Below are 26,338 nucleotides of genomic sequence, written 5' to 3'. Positions count from 1 at the left end.
CTTGAATATCCTGTAGCCTGCTTGAGTACTTATCCAGGTCTCTCGCACTAAATCCATCCCGAATCCTGAAAACCCTGATCCTTTTCCTGTTCCTTGAGTACTTATCCAGGTCTGGTGTGGAAGAACCACCAATCCCTGACCGAAGACGAGTAGTATAGTTATTAATATTTTAAGTTCCGCCATAAATAAAAACGTAAACCACTGTTTTTCTCTTTCTGTCACAATAAATAAAATATCAGTACGAACAAAGGTGAGAAATCCTGTCGTTACAATACGTTGTGATATTACTTATACGCACTATGCCGTGGCTTTGGAAAGTATTTCAGACACTATTCAGATTTTAAAGATCATATCACTAATTTTCGATATCGAAAATTAAATTCCACACTGTTTAAAATTTATACTTAAACCCTTTGAAAAAGGAAGAGAACAAAAATGGCACCAGTTCTGAAAAAAAAAACCAAGTCAATAAAATTCGTGTTTATTTACTTTTCTTTGTGAGTGTTTGTTAGTGTGTGAAAAGGGATACGAAGGACCAACACAAGGTGGCATATTTTAAATTTTTCAGACAAAAAAATATTTAAACAATCTTCAGAGCGGCACGTCATATTGAGTTGAAAATGTTCGCAATGAAAAGGGTAGCTAATCGCTGACACATGGAAATTTAATTTTCTACTTGATTTGACACATATTTGTGCCAAAATATTGACAATTTAATATGTAGCTTGAAATGGCTGTTAAAAAGCATTTTAAGCTGGAAAATTCAAATTTAAAAATCGAGTTCAAAAAAAAAAACAAGTTAAAATATATCAGTCGATTTTACCGTTAGATGTATATCCTCGATTATTTAGATGTATATCCTCGATTATTTAAATATATTTTGACTTCTGTTATGATTATTCAAATTCTTGGCCCTCTGTGGAGTAGGTTCCGAAGGAATGGGCTAATATTGTCTAAATAAATATGATATAAATATTGTGACGTGCCAGATTTGGACTACTCAGGGTGAGATAAAAAAACTGCAACAAAGTCAAACGCCATAATTTAATTTTTTTTTTTTTTTTTCAATTTTATTGAATGAAGCAAAAAATGTCGGAAATAGCATCAGATTTTAGAAAAAGTTTGGATTTGTTCGAATTGGTTAGCTTCCGCACGAATTATGTCCCTCAAACGGCCAATGAAACCGTCACACGCTCTGTGGTATTTTGGCCCATTCCCGGCGAAGCGCTTGCTTGAGGTGATCGACACTTTGGTATTTTTTAGTGCCAACCTTGCTTTCTAAAATACTCCGGAGATTTTGGTGGCCATTATGCGCTGGAAATGAAGCGAGGAACCTCATTTGTTAACCATTCTTTGGGTGGCATGGTAGCGTGCTGAGTGCGATGGTGCTGAGTCCTGTTCGAATGTCCAAGGTCTGCGGCCAAAATGTTTGCGTGCCCTCAAGGCTTTAATATACCCTCCATAATATTTTCGCGATAATATTCGGCATTTATTCTGATGTCACGGTCGTTTAATACGAGCGGAGAGCTACCATCGGCTGTTATGGCGGCTCACACCATCACCATGGCCGGCGCTTGAGTTTTTGGTGGCCAACCGAAGGTGCCCATTTTTAGCTGACCTCTTTGGCTACTTAACACGATCATTTTGTTTGTTTACAAACAGCTGCGCAACGAATGTTTTCTCATCGGAAACGCAGAAAACCAAATTCAGCAGTTCACCACTTTCGGCCAAGCGCAGCAACTCTTTAGTTCTTTTGAGTCTATTTTATTTTTGTTGCGGTGCAAGTTCTTGCACTTTTTGGAATTTTAATGGTTTTACCCCGAGCTCATTTTTCATTCATTCAATATTTGCCGAATGGAATATTGCGTTAAGTTGAGCTCACAAGCCATTTTTCGGCCACTGCGACGCATGTTTCGTTCAAGTCGCTTCTTTACTTTTCGAACCATTTCTGCTGATGTTGCTGTTTTCTTCCGTTCACTTCCTTGACGTCGGCCTACGCTACCAGTATCACATAATGGGTAACGAGCGATGGTACGAGACACAAAAGATTTATTCACTTTTAAATGCTGGAGTGCTCTAATGATAGCCACTTGGTTGGTGGTTCTCCAGCCAAATACGAACACTATCCCGCTTGAATTCCACCACGAATAACTTTTTTTCTGGAAATTTCCCACCAAAATGTTTTTGTACGCTTGTCAAAAATAAAATGAGCTGTCACTGGAATAATTTTACCAGCTATCGGACGAGTGGCTTAGAAGCGACAGCAGTCTGAAGTTGGTTGCAGTTTTTTTTCTCTCTAGGCATATAGTTAAAGGTATAAAAATTGAAAATTCAAAACATGAATTAAGGGAATTTTCAAATTTCCCAACTTTTTGGCATTTTCCTATTTTACCTCCGTTTTTTCGGATTTTATTTTCCATTTTTTATTTCCAGTGTAATAATTTCCATATCACTTTTGTTCATATTTTCAGGCGGCCGAAGCCGGTAACTTGGATGACTTCAAAAGTCTATATCAGGCCGATAATACACGTCTCCTGCTGCAGGATGGCAAAGGACGAACAGCCGCCCATCAGGCAGCCTCAAGGAATCGAGTGAATATTTTACGCTACATAAGGGATCAAAATGGAGGTGAGTACCAAAAATCAACAACTACGACTTCCCCAAACTATTAAAAGTTAAAAAAAATTGGAATTAATTTTGAATTTAAAATTTAAACAAATGTCCAAAGAAAATGAATGCCAGCCAAGAAGAATTTTATTTTTTATTGAAATCTTAAATAATTTAAAAATTTTATTCGAATCAAGGCCGATGTAAGCTCAGCCAGTTAGGCCATATGTCTAATATTTGCTTTGTTTCAGAACCTGCAAGGATCTACCAGTTTTGCAATTTCTTTCCGATGTTGGAAAAGGGAAAATCGGTTATCTTAGTAAAAACTTTTACATTCTTGCAATTCTGGAACAGTCCAATTGCCAAATGTCAAAATACATAGTTTTGATTTGAAATTCAAAGAAAATCAACCAAATTACAATGGTGGGAAAAATGCTAAGATTATAGTCAAAATTTTAGTATTCTTCTTATCCGACCGTATGTAGGTCTTGAATGAAATATAAAAAAATTTCAAAATTTAAGCACAAAAAAAAATAAATAAATAAACAAGTTCGGCCGGGACGAACTTTAAATACCCTCCACCATTTGAAACAAATTTTGGAAATTTCCAAAAAAAAAACAGTAAAGAAAGTTTTAAAGTCGGGCGGGGCCGACTTTATGATACCCTATACCACTTTACTAATTTAGTAGACCTCCACATAACAATTAAAAGTTTTTATGGGAGAATTCAATCATACACGCTATAATTATAATTGTAATTTAAAGTTTAAAGGACTAAATATGCCGAAGGATTTGTATATTTTAAATTCGGACTTGGGTTGCCCATTTGATGCACAAATAATTTAAAATTGGATAAAAATATATATGGGAGCCACATCCAAATCTGAACCGATCTCGATAAAATTTGGCAAATATATTTCTGAGCTGTATTTTATATATTTCCTTGAATATCGTTGTTACGGAGTGCATATTACGGTTGTGGGTAACAAATATAACAAATCGGATGAACAGTATATATGGGAGCTATAGCTATATCTGAACCGATCTTCACCAAATTTGACATACTAGCTTCTAAACTCAATTCGGTCGTAAGTGACAAATTTCATTCCATTTGGGCAAATATTAGACGTTTGGTGCACCAGAAAAGGTAAATCGGACGAAGTTATATATGGGAGCTATATCCAAATCTGAACCGATCTCGATAAAATTTAGCAAATGTATTTCTGAGGAGTATTTGATATATTTTCTTAAATATTGTTGTTGCATAGTGCATATTACGGCGGCGGTGGACAAAAATAACAAATCGGATGAACAATATATATGGGAGCTATAGCTATATCTGAACCGATTTCGATCAAATTTGGCATACTTATTTTGAGGCCTAATTTGGGTGTATATGCAAAATTCCATACAATTCGGGCTGATATTACACGTTTGGTGCACAATAAAAGGCAAATCGGACGAAGATATATATGGGAGCTACATCTAAATTTGGACCGATTATCTAAAATTTCAATAGGGTTCGTCCTAGGGCCAAACAAATGATCTGCGCAAAATTTCATCTGGATTGGGCAATAAATGCGACCTGTACTTTGTTTACAAAAATACATGGACAGACGGACGGACAGACGGACGGACGGACATGCATAAATCGACTCAGAATGTGATTCTATGCAGATCATCAAAATGAACTATGGATCTATCTCGTTTCCTTTTGCCTGTTACAAACAAATGCACAAAGACATAATACCCTGACCACCTTGCGGTGTAGGGTATAAAAATCCCTTAAAAATTCTGTTAAAAACTTAAAAATACCGAATATTGCCGTTATATCGGGGTCCATACGAAGACGTGGACCTGCATAGGCAACTTTCGTCATAGGCCATTAGAATATTCAAATACGAAACTTGAAAAATAATCCGGTGAATAATGTAGCTAAAATCATCAAAATACCGAATATAGGGAGCTACCGTTGTATCGGGGCTATACGAAGACCTGGACCAGCTTAAAAAATTTTCTGACACCGACTGTAGTATCTAACTTCAAATACGAAATTTCAAACAATTTCGGTGAATATTGTATCTAAAATCGTCAAAATATCGAATATAGGGAGGTACATGGGATATATGGGGCCTATACAAAGACCTGGACCTGCGTAGACAATTTTCTGTCATAGACTGTAGTTTCCATTACGAACATCAAATACGAAATCTGAAACAATTCCGGTTAATAATGTCGCTAAAATCATCAAAATACCGAATATAGGGAGGTACTACCTTATATGGGGCCTATATGAAGACCTGGACCTGGATAGACAATTTTCTGTCATGGGCTGTATTATCCATTTCGAATCTCAAATACAAAATTTGAAACGATTCCGGTTAATAATGTCGCTAAAATCATCAAAATACCGAATATTGGGAGGTACCGTTATATGGAGGATATACGAAGACGTGGACCTGCATAGAAAATTTTTTGTCATAGACTCTAGTTCCCATTACGAACTCTAAATACAAAATTTGAAACAATTCCGGTTAATAATGTCGCTAAAATCATCAAAATACCGAATATCGGGAGGTACCGTAATATCGGGGCTATACGAAGACCTGGACCTGCATAGACAATTTTCTGTCTTAGGCTGTAGTATCCATTTCGAACTTCAAATACCAACTTTTAAACAATTCCTTTGAATAATGTCGCTAAAATCATAAAAATACCAAATATCGGGAGGTACCATTATATGGAGGCTATACGAAGACGTGGACCTGCACAGATAATTTTCTGTCATAGACTGTAGTTTTCACTACGAACTTCAAATACGAAGTTAGAAAAAAGTCCGGTGAATAATGTCCCTAAAATCATCAAAAAATATCGAATATCGGGGGGTACCGATGTATGTGGACTATACGATATCGTGGATCTACATGGCCCATTTTCTGTCTTATGCTGTAGTATCCATTACGAACTTCAAATACGAAATTTGAAACAATTCCGGTAAATAATGTCCCAAAAATCATCAAAAAAAATACCGAATATTGGGTTATATGTGGGCTATACGATATCGCGGACCCATATAAACATTTCTCTCCCAGGGTGTACAATGCTTAGAAAGAACTACAGGTATGGATTTTGGACGATTCCATTGGAAAATGTGGCTAAAATCATCAAAATATCAAATATTGGGGGGGTACCGTTGTATGTAGGCTATACGATATCGTGGACCAAGGGTAAGGGCAATACTCTTCAAGGGGGTAAAGTACTCAGATGGAAGTCCTTTTGTGGATTTCCAATTTCATTGAAAAATTTGGCTACAATCATCAAAATACCGAATATGGGGGGGTATCGTAATATGGGGGCCATACGATATCGTGGACCGATATAGCCCATCTTCGAACTTAACCTGCCTGCAGACAAAAGACTGTGAAAAATTTTAGCTTCCTATCTTTATTCGTTTCGACTCGAGCGTAATTACAAAAGACAGACCTACGGAGCGGATTACAAAAAACGGACGGACGGACAGGAGTAAATCGTCTTAGAATTGTACGGTGATCAAGAATATATATAATTTTTTTGGGTCTAAAATTATTATTTCGAACTTAATATACCCTACATATACCCTATGTATGGTGGAGGGTATAAAAACCCAAATAGAATTTGGTATTTTTCTTTGGCATTTTTTTTCTTTCGACATTCATTGACAGACCATAAATTAACTAAAAAATTAATGGAAATTTTCTTTTCTTTTATTTCTTCCTCCCTCTATTTTCCAATTCTATGTCCCATCATCTCAGCAGATTTCAATATTAAAGACAATGCCGGCAATACACCCATACACATGGCTGTGGAATGTGATTCACGTGATGCCTTGGAATTTTTATTGTCAATGTAAGTATAAAGACCTCCCAATGAGAGAGAGAGAGAGAGAGAGAGAGGGAGAAACACAAAGTGTGTGCTTTTAAATTTGAACGCCACAATAGACTCATTAGCCAATACACCACCGACAACAACAAAAACAACAGCAACACCAACCACAACTGGAGGACATATCGGTATCATCATCGCCGTCGTCTTTAATGTCCTGACATCAGTGCCTGCCATTGTAGAATGTTGCTATCTGCTGGAAACCATGCGTTCCAAGTCAACAAGCACAAAATGGTCATATTTCACGTTGGCAGCTCTCCGATGATTGCCTGGTGTTTGGTGAGGTGGTGAGAGGTTCTTTCGCGATATAGGATTGCGGTTTAAGGGTTTTGTGAGAAGAGATTGTGTTGGGAATTTAATTTAGGAATAAAAGACTTTGAAAAAAAAAAAAACAATTTTTTGAAAATGAATTTCAAAATTTAAATTTAAAAAATCAGGGATCAATTCTACGGGATATTGTCTATATGGCAATAGAATATATGACAATTGGTCAGTGTCAACCACTAGTCAAAGGAAAATTTGTCATTTGGATAGTTTGCTACTTTCCAAAGAACAATTAATTGCAATAGGTTAATTGCAGTAGGGTGACCGTTGATTTATTATACCCTACACCACAAGGTGGTCGGGGTATTATGTCTTTGTGCATTTGTTTGTAACATGGAGAAGGAAGCGAGATAGACCCATAGTTATTCTTGAGGATCTCCATAGAATCACTTTCTGAGTTGATTTATGCATGTCAGTCCGTCTGTCCGTCCGTCCGTCTGTCCATGTATTCTTGTGAACAAAATGCAGGTCGCATTTATTATTCGATTGACATGAAATTTTCAAAACAACATTTGTTTGGCCCAAGGACGAACCCTATTGAAATTGGAGATAATCGGTCAACCTTTAGATATAGCTGCCATATATATCTTCGTCCGATTTACCTTTTCTGGTGCACCAAACGTGTATTATCAGCCCGAATAGTATGGAATTTTGCACATACAACCAAATTAGGCCTGGAAATAATTATGCAAAATTTGATCGAAATCGGATCAGATATAGCTATAGCTTCCATATATATTGTTCATCCGATTTGTTATTTTTGTCCTCCGCAGCCGTAATATGCACCCTATAACAACAATATTTGGGGAAATATATCAAATACAGCTCAGAAATATCTTGGCCAAATTTTATCAAAATCGGTTCAGATTTGGATATAGCTCCCACATATAACTTCTTCCGATTTACCTTTTCTGGTGCACCGAATGTCTAATATTTGCCCAAATGAGATGAAATTTGGCACTTACGACCGAATTGAGTCTAGAAGCTAGTATGTCAAATTTGATGAAGATCGGTTCAGATTTGGATATAGCTGCCATATATAACTTCTTCGGATTTACCTTTTCTGGTGCACCGAACGTGTAATATCAGCTCGAATAGTATGGAATTTTGCACATACAACCAAATTAGGCCTGAAAATAAGTAGGCCAAATTTGATCGAAATCGGTTCAGATATAGCTATAGCTCTCATATATATTCTTCATCCGATTTGTTATTTTTGTCCTCCGCAGCCGAAAATATACACTCCGTAACAAGGATATTCAGGGAAATATATGAAATACAGCTCAGATATATCTTTGCCAAATTTTATCGAGATCGGTTCAGATTTGGATATAGCTCCCATATATAACTTCGTCCGATTTACATTTTTTTATGCACCAAATGTCTAATATTTGCCCAAATGGGATCAAATTTGGCACTTACGACCGAATTAAGTCTAGAAGCTAGTATGTCAAATTTGGTGAAGATCGGTTCAGATATAGCTATAGCTCCCATATATATATTGTTCATCCGATTTGTTATTTTTGTCCTCCGCAGCCGTAATATGCACCCTATAACAACAGTATTTGGGGAAATATATCAAATACAGCTCAGAAATATCTTGGCCAAATTTTATCAAAATCGGTTCAGATTTAGATATAGCTCCCACATATAACTTCGTCCGATTTACCTTTTCTGGTGCACCAAACGTCTAATATTTGCCCAAATGGGATGAAATTTGGCACTTAAGACCGAATTGAGTCTAGAAGCTAGTATGTAAAATTTGCTGAAGATCGGTTCAGATATAGCTATAGCTCCCATATAATCTGTTCTTCCGATTTGTTATATTTGTTACCCATAGCCGAAAATATGCACTCCGTAACAACGATATTCAGAGAAATATATGAAATACAGCTCAGAAATATCTTTGCCAAATTTTATCAAGATCGGTTCAGATTTGGATATAGCTCCCATACATAACTTCGTCCGATTTACCTTTTCTGGTGCACCAAACGCCTAAAATTTTCCCAAATGGGATGAAATTTGGCACTTAAGACCGAATTGAATCTAGAAGCTAGTATGCCAAATTTGGTGAAAATCGGTTCAGATATAGCTATAGCTCCCATATATATTGTTCATCCGATTTGTTATTTTTGTTACCCACAGCCGAAAATATGCACTCCGTAACAACGATATTCAGGGAAATATATCAAATACAGCTCAGAAATATATTTGCCAAATTTTATCAAGATCTGTTCAGATTTGGATATAGCTCCCATATATAACTTCGTCCGATTTGCCTTTTATTGTGTACCAAACGTGTATTATCAGCCCGAATAGTACGGAATTTTGCACCTACAACCAAATTAGGCCTGGAAATAATTATGCAAACTTTGATCGAAATCGGTTCAGATATAGCGCCCATGGCTCCCATATATATTCTTCATCCGATTTGTTATTTTTTCTCCGCTGCCGTAATATGCACTCTGTAATAACAATATTTGGGAAAATATATCAAATACAGCTCAGAAATACATTTGTTAAATTTTATCGAGATCGGTTCAGATTTGGATATAGCTCCCATATATAACTTCGTCCGATTTACTTTTTATTGTGCACCAATCGTCTAATATTTGCCCAAATGGGATGAAATTTGGCTATTACGACCGAATTGAGTCTAGAAGCTAGTATGTCAAATTTGGTGAAGATCAGTTCAGATATAGCTATAGCTCCCATATATATGCACTCCGTAACAACGTATTCAGGGAAATATATTAAATACAGCTCAGAAATATCTTTGCCAAATCTTATCGAGATCGGTTCGGATTTGGATATAGCTCCCATATATAACTTCGTCCTATTTACCTTTTCTGGTGCACCAAAAATCTAATATTTGTCCAAATGGGATGGAATTTGGCACTTACGACCGAATTGAGTCTAGAAGCTAGTATGTCAAATTTGGTGAAGATCGGTTTAGATATAGCTATAGCTCCCATATATATCCGATCATCCGATTTGTTATTTTTGTCCTCCGCAGCCGTAATATGCACTCTGTAACAACAATATTTGGGGAAATATATCAAATACAGCTCAGAAATATCTTTGCCAAATTTTATCAAGATCGGTTCAGATTTGGATATAGCTGCCATATATAACTTCTTCGGATTTACCTTTTCTGGTGCACCGAACGTCTAATATTTGTCTAAATAAAATGAAATTTGGCACTTACGACCGAATTGAGTCTAGAAGCAAGTATGTCAAATTTGGTGAAGATCGGTTCAGATATAGCTATAGCTCCCATATAATCTGTTCTTCCGATTTGTTATTTTTGTCCTCCGCAGCCGTAATATGCACTCTGTAACAACAATATTTGGGGAAATATAGCAAATACAGCTCAGAAATACCTGTGCTAAATTTTATCAAGATCGGTTCAGATTTGGATATAGCTCCCATATATAACTTCGTCCGATTTACCTTTTCTGGTGCACCAAACGTCTAATATTTGCCCAAATGGGATGAAATTTGGCACTTACGACCGAATTGAGTCTAGAAGCAAGTATGTAAAATTTGATGAAGATCGGTTCAGATATAGCTATAGCTCCTATATATACTGTTCATCCCATTTGTTATATTTGTTAGCCACACCCGAAAGTATGCACTCCGTAACAACGATATTCAGGGAAATGTATTAAATACAGCTCAGAAATACCTTTGCTAAATTTTATCGAGATCGGTTCGGATTTGCATATATCTCCCATATATAACTTCGTCCGATTTACCTTTTATTGTGCACCAAATGCCTAATATTTGTCCAAATAGGATAAAATTTGGCACTTACGACCGAATTGAGTCTAGAAGCTAGTATGTAAAATTTGATCGAAATCGGTTCAGTTTGTTCCCCACAGCCGTAATATGCACTCCGTAACAACAATATTCAGGGAAATATATGAAATACAGCTCAGAAATATCTTTGCCAAATTTTATCGAGATCGGTTCATATTTTGATTAGCTCCCATGTAGATCTTTTTCCGATTTCATTTCTGATTTTTTTTTTTTTTTTTTTTTTGGATGAAAATTTTCAATCTTTCATGGCTCGATTTCATATTTATTTTACTATTGCAGGGGCAAGACATTATTCTACCAAAAAAAAATACCTCTTCTAAATCAATATTAGAATTTTCGTTATGTAAGCAATAGAAATTGGCACCAAGTCTTCATGCAAAGGAAAATTCCGCGTTTAATTACTTCTTTGGAAAATATTTTCTAATAGTTTATTAATTTCTTAGGCAATCAATCCTTTGTCCTATGGGCACCCCTCAAATTGCTCCTGAAAAAAAATATGCACACCTTTAATTAATTGCACAACAAAGAACCCTCACACCCTGGGAGGGCATAGAAGAATGGCCACAATAATTGGCCGTTTGACGTTTTGTTGCACAACTGTCTTAATTAACTTGTCAAAATAATTTCTGTTTTTTTTTTTTTTTTGAAATTGCATTTCCTTTTCACGTTTTTCTATTTCTTCCTGGAATCAATTAAACCGGGTGCATTAATTAATTCTCTATTCTCTTCCCTGTTCTCTTTTGTTTTCTTTCATCAATTTTTATGGCATCTTGTGTAACACCAGACCCGTGGACACCAGCATCCTGAATGACAAGAAACAGGCGCCCGTTCACCTGGCCACCGAGCTGAATCGCGTGGAAGCGTTACGCGTCATGGGCAAATATCGCAACGTCATCGACATCCAACAGGGCGGGGAACATGGACGCACCGCCCTGCACTTGGCCGCCATCTATGACCATGAGGAGTGTGCCAGAATTTTGGTATGGAAATGCAGGGTACATTATCTGGTTTTCTAATTTGCTTGTGAATGTCGTCAAAAGAAAAAACAATTAATTTATTGTTTATTATTTTTATTTAATTATTATTTTATGTTCATTGGCTCAATGAACGTTAATCAATCATCTTGCGTTCTATTCTGTTCTGTTATTAACCTTTTCTACCCTTTTACGACTCACCCTCCTGTCTCGTTGAACTTGATATTTACACAATTCTTATCACCCATCAACCCCCACCACCCTCATTCACTCTACTCTCAGTCTATCATGAAACGTTTTCTGTTCAATTTCCCCCCCTCTGGCCTCCTGAATGTAAGGCATTGAAAGGAAGAATTTTATGGTTGTTGTTGTATATTAAACTTGTATATGTGTATGTGTTTGTGTGTATGTATTTGTAATAGAGCTGTAAGAGTTAAATTACTTCAAAAAAAATTCTAATTATTTTATTATTATTTTTTTAATAATAATTTCTTATATTTAAAAATTATCATAAATATTATTAAATAATGTTAATGTATTTGTGTCTGTGTATGTGTTAGATTTTTTATTTAATTCTCATAATTTTTTATTTCTGGATGTAAATTGTCTCTTTAATGCCATAAAAAATAGGAAAATAGTTTAAAGTAGTGCTCTTGGGCGTATACATGTTTTCGTTACTCATACGCACTATGATACATATTTTTAAATCTTCAAATTTGGTATGTTTATTGACCGAAAAAACCCCGGTGATATTTCAAATATTTTGGATTATAAGGCTATGGAATTTATTAATTCCATAGTTAAATTCAAAATAGAAATTGAAAAAAAATAAATTTTGCGCAAGATAAATTGGGGTTATATCTCGGGAACCACAAAGAATTTTGATTTACCATTCAAAACGTACTTGAAGCTCAAGATGCGGGAAGCAAAATTGTAAAACAACGAAAATGGAAAAAATTACAACTAATACGTGAAAAATTATAAAATACGAAAACGCAATATTAAGATGGAACTTTATTTTGCGCAAGATGAATTGGGGTTATACCTCGGGAACCATAAGGAATTCTGATTTGCCATTCGAGACTGACTTGAAGCCCTAGCTATGACGAGCAAAAGTGTAAAACAAAGCAAACCTTGGAAACCACAACTACTTCGTCAAAATTGATAAAATACGCAAACGCAATATTATGTTGGAACGTCATTTTCTATAATAAAAAAAAATAATTTTGCACAAGATAAATTGGGGATATATCTCGGGAACCATAAGGAGTTTTAATTAACCATTCGAGACTGACTTGAAGCTCTAGGTGTGCGGAGCAAAAACGTTAAACAAAGTAAACGAGAAAAATGGCAACTAGTTCGACAAAATTTATAAAATACGAAGACGCAATATTATGCAAACAAATTGATTTTGCTCAAGAAAAATTGGGGTTATATCTCGGGAACCATCAGGAATTTTGATTTAAGATTCGAGACTGACTTGAAGCTCTACGTGTGCGGAGCAAAAACGTTAAACAAAGTAAACGGGAAAAATGGCAAGTAGTGCGACAAAATTCATGAAATACCAAAACGCAATATTTAGATGGAACTTTAAAAAACTTGATTTTGCGCAAGATAAATTGGGGTTATATCTCGGGAACCATAAGGAATTTTGATTTACCACTCGAGACTGACTTGAAGATCTAGGTGTGGGGAGCAAAAACGTTAAACAAAGTAAATCGGAAAAATGCAACTGGTACGAAAAAAATTATAAAATACGGAGACGCAATATTATGCAAACAAATTGATTTTGTGCAATATAAATTGGGGTTATATCTCGGGAACCATAAGGAATTTTGACTTAACATTCAAGAGTGACTTGAAGCTCTGGGATTGCGGAGCAAAAACGTTAAACAAAGTAAATCGGAAAAATAGCAACTAGTACGAAAAAATTTATAAAGGGCAGAGACGCAATGTTATGCAAAAGAAAATGATTTTGCGCAAAAAAAAAATTGGGGTTATATCTCGAGAACCATCAGGAATTTTTATTTAAGATTCGAGACGGACTTGAAGCTCTACGTGTGGGGAGCAAAAACGTTAAACAAAGTAAATCGGAAAAATGGAACTAGTGTGACAAAATTTATAAAATACAGAGACGCAATATTATGCAAAAGAACTTTATTTTGAGCAAGAAGATTTGGGGTTATATCTCGGGAACCAATAAAGAATCTTGATATACTATTCGAGACGGACTTGGAGCTCAAGATGTGGGGAGCAAAATTGTAAAACAACGAAAATGGAAAAAATTACAACTAATACTCGAAAATTTATAAAATACGAAAACGCAATTTATGTTGAAACTTTATTTTCTATGACAAAAAAATGTGATTTTGTGCAAGATAAATTGGGGTTATCTCTCGGTAACCATAAGGAATTTTGATTTAACATTCGGGGCTGACTTAAAGCTCTAGCTATGGGGAGCAAAAGTGTTCAACAAAGCAAAGCTAAAAAATCACAACTACTTTGTCAAAATTGACAAAATACGAAAACGCAATATTAAGTTGGATTTTTATTTTGTATGTGTTATATCTCGAGAACCATAAGGAATTTTGATTTACCATTCGAGACATACTTGAAGCTCCAGGTATGCAGAGCAAGAACGGGAAACAAAGTAAACGAATAGATATGCAACTAGTACGACAAAATTTATAAAATACGTAGACGCAATATTATGCAAACAAATTGACTTCGCTCAAGATCATTTGAGGTTATATCTCGAGAACCATCAGGAATTTTAATCAAACATTCGAGACTGACTTAAAGCTCTAGGTCTGCGGAGCAATACTGTAAAACAAGGTAAACGAATAGAACTGCAACTAGTACGCCAACATTTATAAAATACGCAGACGCAATATTATGCAAAAGAAAATTATTTTGAGCAAGGTAATTTGGGGTTATATCTCGGGAACCATTAAAAATTTTGATTTACCATTCAAGACTTACTTGAAGCTTTAGGTGTGGGGAGCAAAAACGTTAAACAAAGTAAACGGGAAAAATTGCAACTAGTTCGACAAAATTTATAAAATATAGAGATGCAATGTTATGCAAAAGAAAATGATTTTGTGCAAGGTGAATTGAGATTATATCTCGGGAACCATACGGAATTTTGATTTACCATTCGAGGCGTACTTACAGCTATAGGTGAAGGGAACAAAAGTTCAGATCAAAGTAATCGAAAATCATTACAACTAAAACGTCAAAATTGATAAAATGCAAAAACGCAATATTCGGTTGAAAATTTTTTGTATTTAAAAATTTTTGAATATATCTCCGAAATTATAAGCAATTTTAAATTCCTGTCTTCGGCATATTTGAAGCCATAGCCCTGAAGAATAAAAAAAAAATTTTAGGTAACCTAAAATTATTTAACGTAGCGCCTAAAACTTGTAATGGAATATGAAAAGTTATTATTTGCCCATTAAATTTTTGTGCACGACACACTGAAGTTATATCTCAGGAACCATAAGGAATTTTGATTTATTGTTCGAGACATACTTGCGGCTATAGGTGTGGGGAACAAAGGTGCAGAACAAAGTATTTGAAAATAATTTCTACTAATACGTCAAAATTGATAAAATACGAAAACGTAATATTTGGTTGACATTTTATTTTGTATTTAAAAATGTTTGAATGTATCTCCGAAACTATAAGGATTTTTCAATTCCTGTCTTCGCCATCCTGGAATCTATGGGCTTGAAGAATATTTGCGTGAAACTGGGGAACTTAACCAAATTTCATCTAGTACCTCAAAATTGATGAAATAATAAAAACTAAGTATTTGCCTGTCTAAACACTTAATTTTGTGCATGATATTTGGGGGTTATATCTCAGGAACCAGAATGAATTTTGATTTATAGTTCAGGACATACTTATAGCTGCAGGTGTGGGGAAGAAAAGTGCAGAACAAGGTAATCGGAAAAAAATTACAACTAGCATGCCAAAATTGATAAAATCCGGAAACGTAATTATAGGTTAAAAAATTATTTTAAACATAAAAAATATCGAAGATATCTCGAAAACCGTAGGGAATTTTAAATTACTTTCTTCGGAAAAATTGTCGACATGTTAATGAAGAATATAAGTGCAAAGCAAGTGAAATTGATAATGTTTCATCTTGCAACACAAAATTTGAAGATATATGAAAATTCATTATTTTTGTACTAACTTGATTTTGCGCATGACACATTGAGGTTATATCTCCGAAACCGGAAGGAATTTGAATTTGCAATCCGAGGCATACTTATAGATTTAGGTGTGAGGAAGAAAAGTGCAGAACAAAGTAATCGGAAAAAATTACATCTAGTATGCCGAAATTGATAAAATCCGGAAATGCAATTATAGGATAAAAATTTATTTTAATCATAAAAATTGTTGAAGATATCTCGAAAACCGTAGGGAACTTTAAATAACTTTCTTCGGCAAAATTGTCGACAAGTTAATGGAGAATATAAGTGCAAAGCAAGTGAATTTGAAAAAGTTTCATCTTGCACATTAAAATTGATGATATATGAAAATTCATTATTTTTGTACTAACTTACTTGCGCATGACACATTTAGGTTATATCTCCGAAACCGGAAGGAATTTGAATTTACAATCCGAGGCATACTTACAGCTATGGGTGTGAGGAACAAAATTGTGAAACAAAGCTAGAGAGAATACCCGCATCTTATACGTCAAAATTGATAAAATACCGAAACGCAATGTTAGGTTAAAACTTCATGTAATACTTAAAGAATGTCGAAAATATCTCAGAGACCTTTTGGAATTTTTAATTACTTTCTTTGGCAAAATTGTCGACATAATCTTGGAGAATAAAAGTGTAGGGCAGAGCAATTTAAATAAACGTGGTTTAGTTGAGCAAAATTCATAAAATATGCCAATAATAAAGAAATATTCATTTTTGACTAAATTTTGACTTTTTTATAAAAATATTGTAACCATTTGAAATTTTGTTTAAAAACTTATAGCCACGAACTTCTGGAGTAAATATATTCATCAATATCTATAAGAAATAAAATTTATTTTTTCGTATTTAATGCATTTCTTGTATAAAATATATTTTTTGCTCCAATTTATGTTATATGCATTTCTTGATGTTGCACATTATTACAAAAATTAAATTTATTAATTTTTAAATCCCCTTTTTCACAAACATCTGTATGTAAAATAACAATATTTTTCCAACTTTTTTCCTTCTATGTGTTTTTTTTATCATGTATCCTTATGCTCGTAAAAATTCACTTTAGAAAAAATAAATTCCCCTCAAAAAAAAAAAAACTACTAAATATTGAGTATAATTTTGTTGTATTTATTTTTGTATTTTTTTTCTTTTTTTTTTTTGTGACACCGTTCTATGGCCACTTGATTTTTTTAGATAACTGAATTTGATGCATGTCCACGTAAAGCCTGCAATAATGGTTACTATCCCATACACGAGGCGGCCAAAAATGCCAGCTCGAAAACTATGGAGGTCTTTTTACAGGCAAGTATCACAAAATATAACAAAAAGAGTAAAAAAAATATAAAAAAAACTGGAAAACATGAAACAACAATCTGGCAAAACAGCAACTACAATAACAAAAAAAAAACAAAATTTCGGCAAAAAATATGAAAAAAGTTAACCCAACCAAATGTAGAACAAAAATGTAGTTTAAATCTCAAAGGTCAAATATTCAACAGATACGGTGTTTGATTTTTTTTTGGTTTACATGATAACATTTTCAAAACAAAAACAATACTTCTGAAAATTGCGAATGGCTTATTTTGCAAGAAAATTTTTACACACACACACACAATACGAAAAAAAAAAATATTCCGGCATAGCATAAATGTTTTTCAGGTGGAATATATTTTCCATTTATCCATAACCCAATATGGGACCTAGTGTCATAGGGTCGCTCAAAGAACATCATTGACCTAAGCCAATTTTTTTACTCAAATTAATAGTGTATACTACGATTTACTGTGCAGCAAAATATTTGGGGCGAACAATTCCTTTTAGGAGTGATAGCCCTCGATAAATTTCACTGAGTGACAAAATTCAAATTTTTCAATAATTACGATGAAAATCCAACAGATTATAAAAGTAGAGTTAAAAAAGAAGACACGTGTATCGGCGTTTTGAAAGTTTACTTCGCAAAGTAACCGAAATAGAGGGGACCAGATTCCTCCTCTTCCACATTTGTATACCCTCAGCCATATGGCTACAGAGGATATATATCATTTGATACGGTCAAACCGTGCCTAGTGGGAAAAAACGTTTTTAGACCCTAGGTCTCTTTGGACCAAATCCGCTTCAGAACATTTGGAGTCGATCTACCGATGTCCGTCCGTCTGTCATTCTGGCTGGCTGGTGCGCACGATAACCCTCGAAGGGAGTATCCGATTTGACCCAAACTTGGTACATCGTATTTTTTTTGTCCAACTAAGATCGAGTCGGAGATGGCAATATCGGTCCACTCCTCCTGGTACCTCCCACACAAAATGTCAAAATTTTCAAAGAAAATAATTTATTGCACAGAAAGAGAAAGGATAATCCGATTTTGCTCGAACTTTGCGAATCCTAATATTTGCATCAGTGCTAGGTCAGCTGCGAAAATTGACAATATCGGTTCACTCTTTCGGGTACCTCCCCCACAAAGGTCCAAAATTTTGAATAATTACAACTTCTCATAAAATGCGATGTAAGAGCCCGATTATCTTCAAGTTTCACACATACCAATATTTATATTAACCCAAGGTCTGGTGTTCCAATGGACAATATCGGTCCACTCCCTCTGGTACCTCCCCTACAAAAGGTCGAAATTTTCAAAATATATGTTTTTTGCACAAAAAGAGAAAGGATGATCCGCTTTTGCTCAAACTTTGCATATTCCAATATTTGCGTCAGTGCTATGTCAGGTGCGAAAATGGACAATATCGGTTCCTTCCATCAAGTACCTCCCCCACAAAGGGTAAAAACTTTGAATAACTACAACTGTTATAAAATGTGATGTAAATTTCACACACCCTAATATTTCTATCAACCCAGGGTCTGGTGTTAAGATGGAGTATATCGGTCCACTCCTTTGGGTACCTCCCCCGTATAGGGTCAAAATTTTAAATATCCATAACGCTCATAAATCGCGAAACTAAATCCGATTCCATTCAGACTTAACACATCTTAATATTTCTATCAACACAAGATCCGTTATAAAGATAGTATAGATCGGACCATTTCTTGTGATACCTCCCCAAAAAAGGGTCAAAATTTTGAATAACCAAAACGATAATAAAATCCGAAAATAGCATCTGGAGCTCCTCAAATTACATACATCACAATATTTTTATTAACTCAAGGTCTGGTGTGAAGGTGGAATATATCGATCAACTCCTTCTGGTAGCTCCCCCACAAAGGGTCAACATTTTGAATATCCATGATGCTCATAAATCATAAAATTGTCATCTGATTCCTTCTAAACATTTCGTATCTCAATATTTCTATCAACACAAGATCTGTTATAGAGATGGTAGAGATCGAACCATGTCTTCTGGTACCTCCCCCACAAAGGGTCAAAGTTTTGAATAACCAAAACGATTATAAAATCCGAAATAAGCATCCGGTTCCCTTCATATTTCACACATCCCATTATTTCTACTAACTCAGGATCTGCTGTGAAGATGGAATATATCGGTTTACTCCTTCTGGTACCTCTCCTACAAAGGGTCAAAATTTTGAATACCCAAAAAGTTCATAAAATTTCCCACACACGAACATTTTTGCTAACAGAAGATCTGTTGTGAAGATGATATACATCTGCCAACCCCATCTGGTATCTCATTCACAAAGGGTCACAATTTCCAATACTTATATTTGGCTTAACTTGCGAAACAAGTCGGTGATTCTTTACAACTTGATATATCTAAATCTAATCTTAAATCTGATATGAATATGTAATTTATAATTTCGCATAAAATTGGATATAAATGTTCTACTTCCTTCAAATTTTGCACATACCAATATTGGAATGGATTATTTCGGTCCGCTCACACATATTTCCACATTTTCCAAAAATTTGCACATAACTCATATAAAGTATTGGAAGTAGTCGATATAGTCCAAATCTTTCACGTAGTAATATTTATATCGACGTAAGACTACAGACAGATACGAATTGGCCAATATTGGCCAACTGCATCGGAACCTCCCCCATAAAGAGTCGAGAGTTTGAATAAGCATAAGTCAAGGCTGTGGGTATACATCTGTCGGCAAACCTGACTGATGCTATTTGATCCTACAATTATGAAAATATTTACAGCAGATGGGAAAAAGAGCTAAATTTTTCCAAAATAAACAAGATTTTTATTAACAGAAATTAATGATATTTTTAATGGTCCATATTGAATATACAAATTTCTTTTGCTCAGAGACTTACAATGAATTTGGATTAGAATAATTCTTACTTTGACACTCTTCCCAAGGAATGAAGTATGAAGGGAGATTTTAAGTGGGATTGGTTACACGTTAAATTAAAAATATGAAAAGCAAACACATAATTTCCACTTGTAGTATCTAAATTACAAATGTAATTTTCATAAAAACTATTATACCTAGATATACGGTTTATTTCGAGATTTATAGTGAAATTTTGTGTTGAATATTTCTCCTTTTGACGGCTACCCCCAAAAACGAAGTTTTATGCTACTTTCAGATGCCAATTTGAAATAAGTCAAAAGAAAATTGCTCAAAACACGTTATTTTCACTTGTGGTACATAATTTTCGAATGCAATTTTCTTGAAAACTATTATACCTAAATATGTAGTTTATTTTGAAATTTTTAGTAAAATTTTGTGTAGAATATTCCTTACTTTGACACCTTCCGTCTAAAACGAAATTTTATGTTACTTTCAGAGGTTAACTCGAAAAAGGTTAGGATAAAATTGCTAATAAAGTAAAACACAATATTTGCACTTTTGGTACATAAATTAGGAATGTAATTTTCATAAAAACTATTATACCTAGATATATAGTTTATACTGAGATTTATGGTGAAATTTTATGTAGAATATTTCTTCTTTTGACAACTTCCCCCAAAAACGAAGTTTTATGTTACTTTCAGACGTTAACTCAAAAAAAGGTTAGGAGAAAATTGCTAAAAAAGTAAAACACATTATTTTCACTTTTGGTACAAAATTTGAATGTAATTTTCATAAAAACTATTATACATAGATATATGATTTATTCTGAGATTCATAGTGAAATTTTGTGTAGAATATTTCCTCTTTTGAAAGCTTCCGCCTAAAACGAAATTTTATGCTAATTTCAGGCGTCAACTAGAAAAAAGGTCAGAGGAAAATTGCTCAAAACACATTATTTTCACTTTAAGAACATAAATTTGGAATGTAATTTTCATATAAACCATTGTACCTACATATATATTTTATTCTGAAATTTATAGTGAAATTTTGTGTAGAATATTTCCTCTTTTGACAGCTTCAGCCTAAAATGAAATTTTATGCTACTTTCTGGCGTCAACAGGAAAAATTGCCAAGGAAAAATTTATCAAAAAAATTTAGGGAAAATTTTCGGATTTTTTGCCACATTGATGCGCATATTTTCTTAATATAAAATGGAAATACAAATTTCTCTTCTTTGGTGACTTATGGCAAAATTTGATGAAGAATATTTTTGTCTTTGGCGTCATCCATCCAAAATGATGCTTTGTTGGAGATTTTGGCACACACTCACACATAGCATGGCTTCAAGTCAAAAATGTAGGTAAGATTTAGACTTTTGACGTCTTCTAGGACCTATAGTAGAATTTTATGACAAATAATTTTGTAGAATATTTTGACATGCTACGATCGTGTTTAAATAGAGTTCTTAACCATATTTCCAAAAAAGGATCAAAAAGGCCCCTTGTAGACTCGACCCTTATTCGACCATAATATTCTTATCTAAAATGCCGAAAAATTCCAAATATGTGGAAGGAGGGGGGAACTTGCCCTCGCTGTTTAGCTTCTTTCTGCTGGATTTTCTCCGAAGACCAAGGAAAAGGTGATAAAAAAATTAAGAAAAATATCTTTGACGTCATCCATCTAAAATGATGCTATGTTGGAGATTTTTGCACAAATTCATACAAAGTATGATTTTAACCCTAAAATATCTCTTTAATATATAAGAATTTCTGGCGTTTTGGTCAGATTTAGACTTTTGATATCTTCTAGGACCTATAGTAAAATTTTATGACAAATAAAATTGTAGAATATTTTGCTTTGCTATGATCCCGTTTAAAGGGAGTTTTTAGCCCTATTTCCAAAAAGTGACCAAAAAGACCCCTTTGTTGACTCGCTTGAGGGTTAAAATATTCCACCAAAAAATTCTAAGTATTTTTATCTGTAATATTGCCGATTACACTATATACCTAAAATGCAAGGATTCCGAGGAATCTCAATCCGAAAATATCCAAATATGTGGAAGGTGGGGAAACTTGCCCTTGCTATTTAGGTTATTTGCGATTTTACGGTACGGAATATAATAAAATTTGGATTTTGAAGTTCGTAATGACAAAAACCCCACCTTATCATATTATGGCACCTCCCGATATTTGAGTGATTTTAGCCACATTTTTTTTCAAAAATTTATTTCCATATGGTATTTACAAATCGCATTAGGTGGCAACTCCTGTGGCAAAAATATATCTATCCACCCTCTTCATTGCATTTTTATACCCTACACCATATAGTGGTAAGGATATTATGTCTTTGTGCATTTGTTTGTAACAGGCAAAAGGAAACGAGATAGACCCATAGTTCCTTTTGATGATTTGCATAGAATCACATTCTGAGTCGATTTATGCATGTCCGTCCGTCCGTCCGTCTGGCCATGTATTCTTGTGAACAAAATGCAGGTCGCATTTATTGTTCGATTGAGATGAAATTTTCCAAACAACATTTGTTTGGCCCAAGGACGAACCCTATTGAAATTGGAGATAATCGGTAAATATGAAGATATGGCTCCCATATATAGCTTCGTCCGATTTGCCTTTTATTGTGCACCAAACGTGTAATATCAGCCCGAATAGTATGGAATTTTGCACATACTACCAAATTAGGTCTGAAAATAGGTATGCCAAATTTGATCGAAATCGGTTCAGAAATAGCTATAGCTCCCATATATATTGTTGATCCGATTTGTTATTTTAGTCCTCCGCAGCCGTAATAAGCACTCTGTAACAACGATATTCAGGGAAATATATGAAATACAGCTCAGAAATATCTTTGCCAAATTTTATCGAGATCGGTTCAGATTTGGATATAGCTCCCATATATAACTTCGTCCGATTTACCTTTTCTGGTGCACCAAACGTCTAGTATTTGCCCAAATGGGATGGAATTTGGCACTTACGACCGAATTGAGTCTAGAAGTCAGTATGTCAAATTTGGTGAAGATCGGTTCAGATATAGCTATAGCTCCAATATATATTGTTCATCCGATTTGTTATATTTGTTACCAAAAGCCGTAATATGCATTCCGTAACAACGATATTCAGGGAAATATCTGAAATGCAGCTCAGAAATTCCTTTGCTAAATTATATCGAGATCGGTTCAGATTTGGATATAGCTCCCATATATAACTTCGTCCGATTTACCTTTGATTGTGCCCCAAACGTCTAATATTTGCCCAAATGGGATGAAATTTGGCAATTACGACCGAATTAAGTCTGGAAGCTAGTATGCCAAATTTGGTGAAGATCAGTTCAGATATAACTATAGCTCCCATATAATTTTGTGAGAATTTTAATATTTTTCAGAACAAAATTTTTTATTTAAAATCAATACATCGACAATTTTGATAAAGCTATGAATATCCATCCCCAGCTATGAATATCCATCCCCTGAATATCCATCCCCTGTTTCTTAACATCAGTCAATTCAATATTTCGCTCCGTATCCCTTCCTTTCTGTTCCCATTTAAATTACACTGAGCCTCTACACATCCAATTTTTGCTAGCCAATCGGACTTTTAATAAAACTCAATTTTACTATTCATTTATCTCTCTGCAAAGGACTTTTCGAACAAAAAAAAATACCAATTTTAAGTTCTTCACTAGTTCCATGCGCAAGTAGGCACCTAATATTGCCAGCAAACATCTATCATGTTGTAAAGGATTTCACCGACATATTTTCTTCTCAGAATCGCTGGATTATTTTGTTGCCATTGTATTCATGTAAGGAAAACGTGTAAAAAACACATTCACACACACACAGACACACACACCCAAATATTTATGTAAATCATCCATGACATGTTGGTGATAACAAAGGTTATCGGCATTCTTTTCCAACAAAAAAAAAAATAAAAGAAGGATAACAAATTGTTGCAGTCTTTTGTTCATTGTGTGTGTTCCAGGAATTATCACATTAGTATTGATTTTCGTTTCGGGTAAAGGAATCTAGGATAATTTAATGTTAATATCTACTCATGTGTTTGTAGGGAATTATTTAACAAAATCTAGGAAAAAATAATGACGTGCTAAGATGTTGTTATCTAATGTTTCGTAGAAGAAGAAAGGGACCTGTTTATGTCATTAATTTTTTTGGGACAAAATAAGAGACTTGTCTATTACAAAAATTGGAAAAAATGAAAAAAGACGACCCTTTGATATTGCCTATAATCTCAAAACCAATGTCTAGTTTTGAGGTTATTGCCAATAAAAAAGGGTCGTCTTTTGGGAAAAGCTAAATTAATGGATGTAGAACCATTAATTACACTGTGTGACAAATTTCAATTTTTTTTAATAATTACGGCGAAAATCCAGCAGATTATGAAAGTAGAGCTAAAAATAAGAAGACACATATATCGGCATTTTGAAAGTATACATGACAAAATAACCTAAATAGAGAGGGCAAGGTCCCCCCTTTTCCACATTTTTAGAAATTTCCAGATTAAGTTTCCTCGTAATCCGCGCATTTAAGGTATATAGTGTCTTTGGCAATATTGCAGATCAAAATACAAAGAATATTTAGCTTGAAAACTTTAACCCTCGAGCGAGTCAACAAAGGGGTCTTTTTGGTCCTTTTTTTTAAAATATGTTTAAAAACTACTTCTAAACGGGATCTTAGCATGTGAAAATACTCTACAAAATTATTTGTCATAAAATTCTACTATAGGTCCTAGAAGACGTCAAAAGTCTAAATCTTACCCAAACGCCTGGAATCCATATATATAAATATCATATATATCATATTTGAGGGTTAAAACAGTACTTTATATGAGTTTATGCAAAAATCTCCTATAAAGCATCATTTTAGAAGGATGACGTAAGAGACAAAAATATTCTCCATCGAATTTTACTATAAGTCACCAAAGAAAAGAAATCTCTATTTTCATTGTATGCCCCAATAGAATTGCATAAATGTTAAAAAAATGAAAAAAATAAGAAACGAAAATATTCCCTTTTTTATCAATTTTTCACCGGACTTTTTCGATTTCGAAAGTGACATAAAATATCGTTTTTGATGGAAGTTATACGAAGAAGAAATGTTCTACACAAAATTTCACTATAAATCTCAGAACAAACCATATACCTATGTAGAATAGTTTTTATGAAAAATACATTCAAGTTTCAAAAAAAAAAAAAAAACCAAAAAATATTCCTTAATTTTTTTGATAAATTTTTCCACGGGCTTTTTACGATTTAACGCCTGAAAGTGACATAAAATATTGTTTTAGACGTAAGCTATGCAAAGAAGAAATATTTTATACCATATTTCACCACCAATTTCAGAACAAAGTACTTATCTATGTGCAATGGTTTTTAAGAAAATTACATTTGAAATTTATATAAGTGGAAATTATGCATTTGCGTTTTTTGGACAGTTAAATTGATACGTTTCCAATGTAAGCTAAAATAGTCATTAATTCTTAATTTTTTGGGTAAAGTGTCAAAGGACGACATATTCTTCATCAAATTTCACTACAAGTCACCAACGAAACGAAATCTCAATTTCCACTACATATCAAAAAAATATTTGCATCAATGTTCCCTAAAAAACGGTTAATTCTTCTATAAATATTTGAGCATTTTCTCCTCGGACTTTTTTTGAATTAACGTAGTATAAAATTTAATTTTCGGTGGAAGCTGTCATAGGTAGAAATATTCCACATCAAATTTCACCACAAGTCGAAATTATTATTTTTATTGGTTATCAAAAAAATATTTGCCTCAATAAACCCTAAAAAGAGCCGAAAATTATTCCCTACTTTTTTTTTGATAATTTTTTTCACGAACATTTTTCGATTTATCGCCTGAAAGTAACATAAAATATCGTTATAGGTTGAAGATTTTCAAAGAAGAAATTTTCTACACAAAATTTCACTATAAATCTCAGAAAAAACCATATACCTATGTAGAATAGTTTTTATGAAAAAATACATTCATGTTTCGAAAAAAAAAAACCGAAAATATTTCTTAAATTTTTTTGATAAATTTTTCCACGGACTTTTTTCGATTTACCGCCTGGAAGTAACATAAAATTTCGTTTTGGGCAGAAGCTGCCAAAAGAAGAAATATTCTACATCATATTTCACCGCAAATCTCAGAACAAAGTACATATCTAGGTGCAATATTTTTTATGAAAATTACATTCGAAATTTATATATCATC

At 33.9% G+C, this 26,338-nt stretch overlaps 1 protein-coding gene across 1 annotated transcript in view; it reads left to right on the top strand.

The window, feature by feature from the left end:
• Positions 1–26,338, top strand: part of LOC101893552 (transient receptor potential cation channel subfamily A member 1) — a 134,099-nt gene that overhangs the window by 55,228 nt on the left and 52,533 nt on the right. Inside the window, exons 2-5 of the mRNA XM_059119820.1 lie at positions 2,472–2,628; positions 6,402–6,492; positions 11,459–11,654; positions 17,063–17,170. Of these exons, the coding sequence (XP_058975803.1) occupies positions 2,472–2,628; positions 6,402–6,492; positions 11,459–11,654; positions 17,063–17,170 (552 nt within the window). The remainder of the gene's footprint in view (positions 1–2,471; positions 2,629–6,401; positions 6,493–11,458; positions 11,655–17,062; positions 17,171–26,338) is intronic.

Source organism: Musca domestica, unplaced genomic scaffold (assembly GCF_030504385.1).
Source record: "Musca domestica strain aabys unplaced genomic scaffold, Musca_domestica.polishedcontigs.V.1.1 15, whole genome shotgun sequence".
Taxonomy (NCBI): Eukaryota; Metazoa; Arthropoda; class Insecta; order Diptera; family Muscidae; genus Musca; species Musca domestica.
The sequence above is the reverse complement of the archived record's forward strand: the minus strand, read 5'-3'. Positions and strand labels throughout refer to the sequence as shown.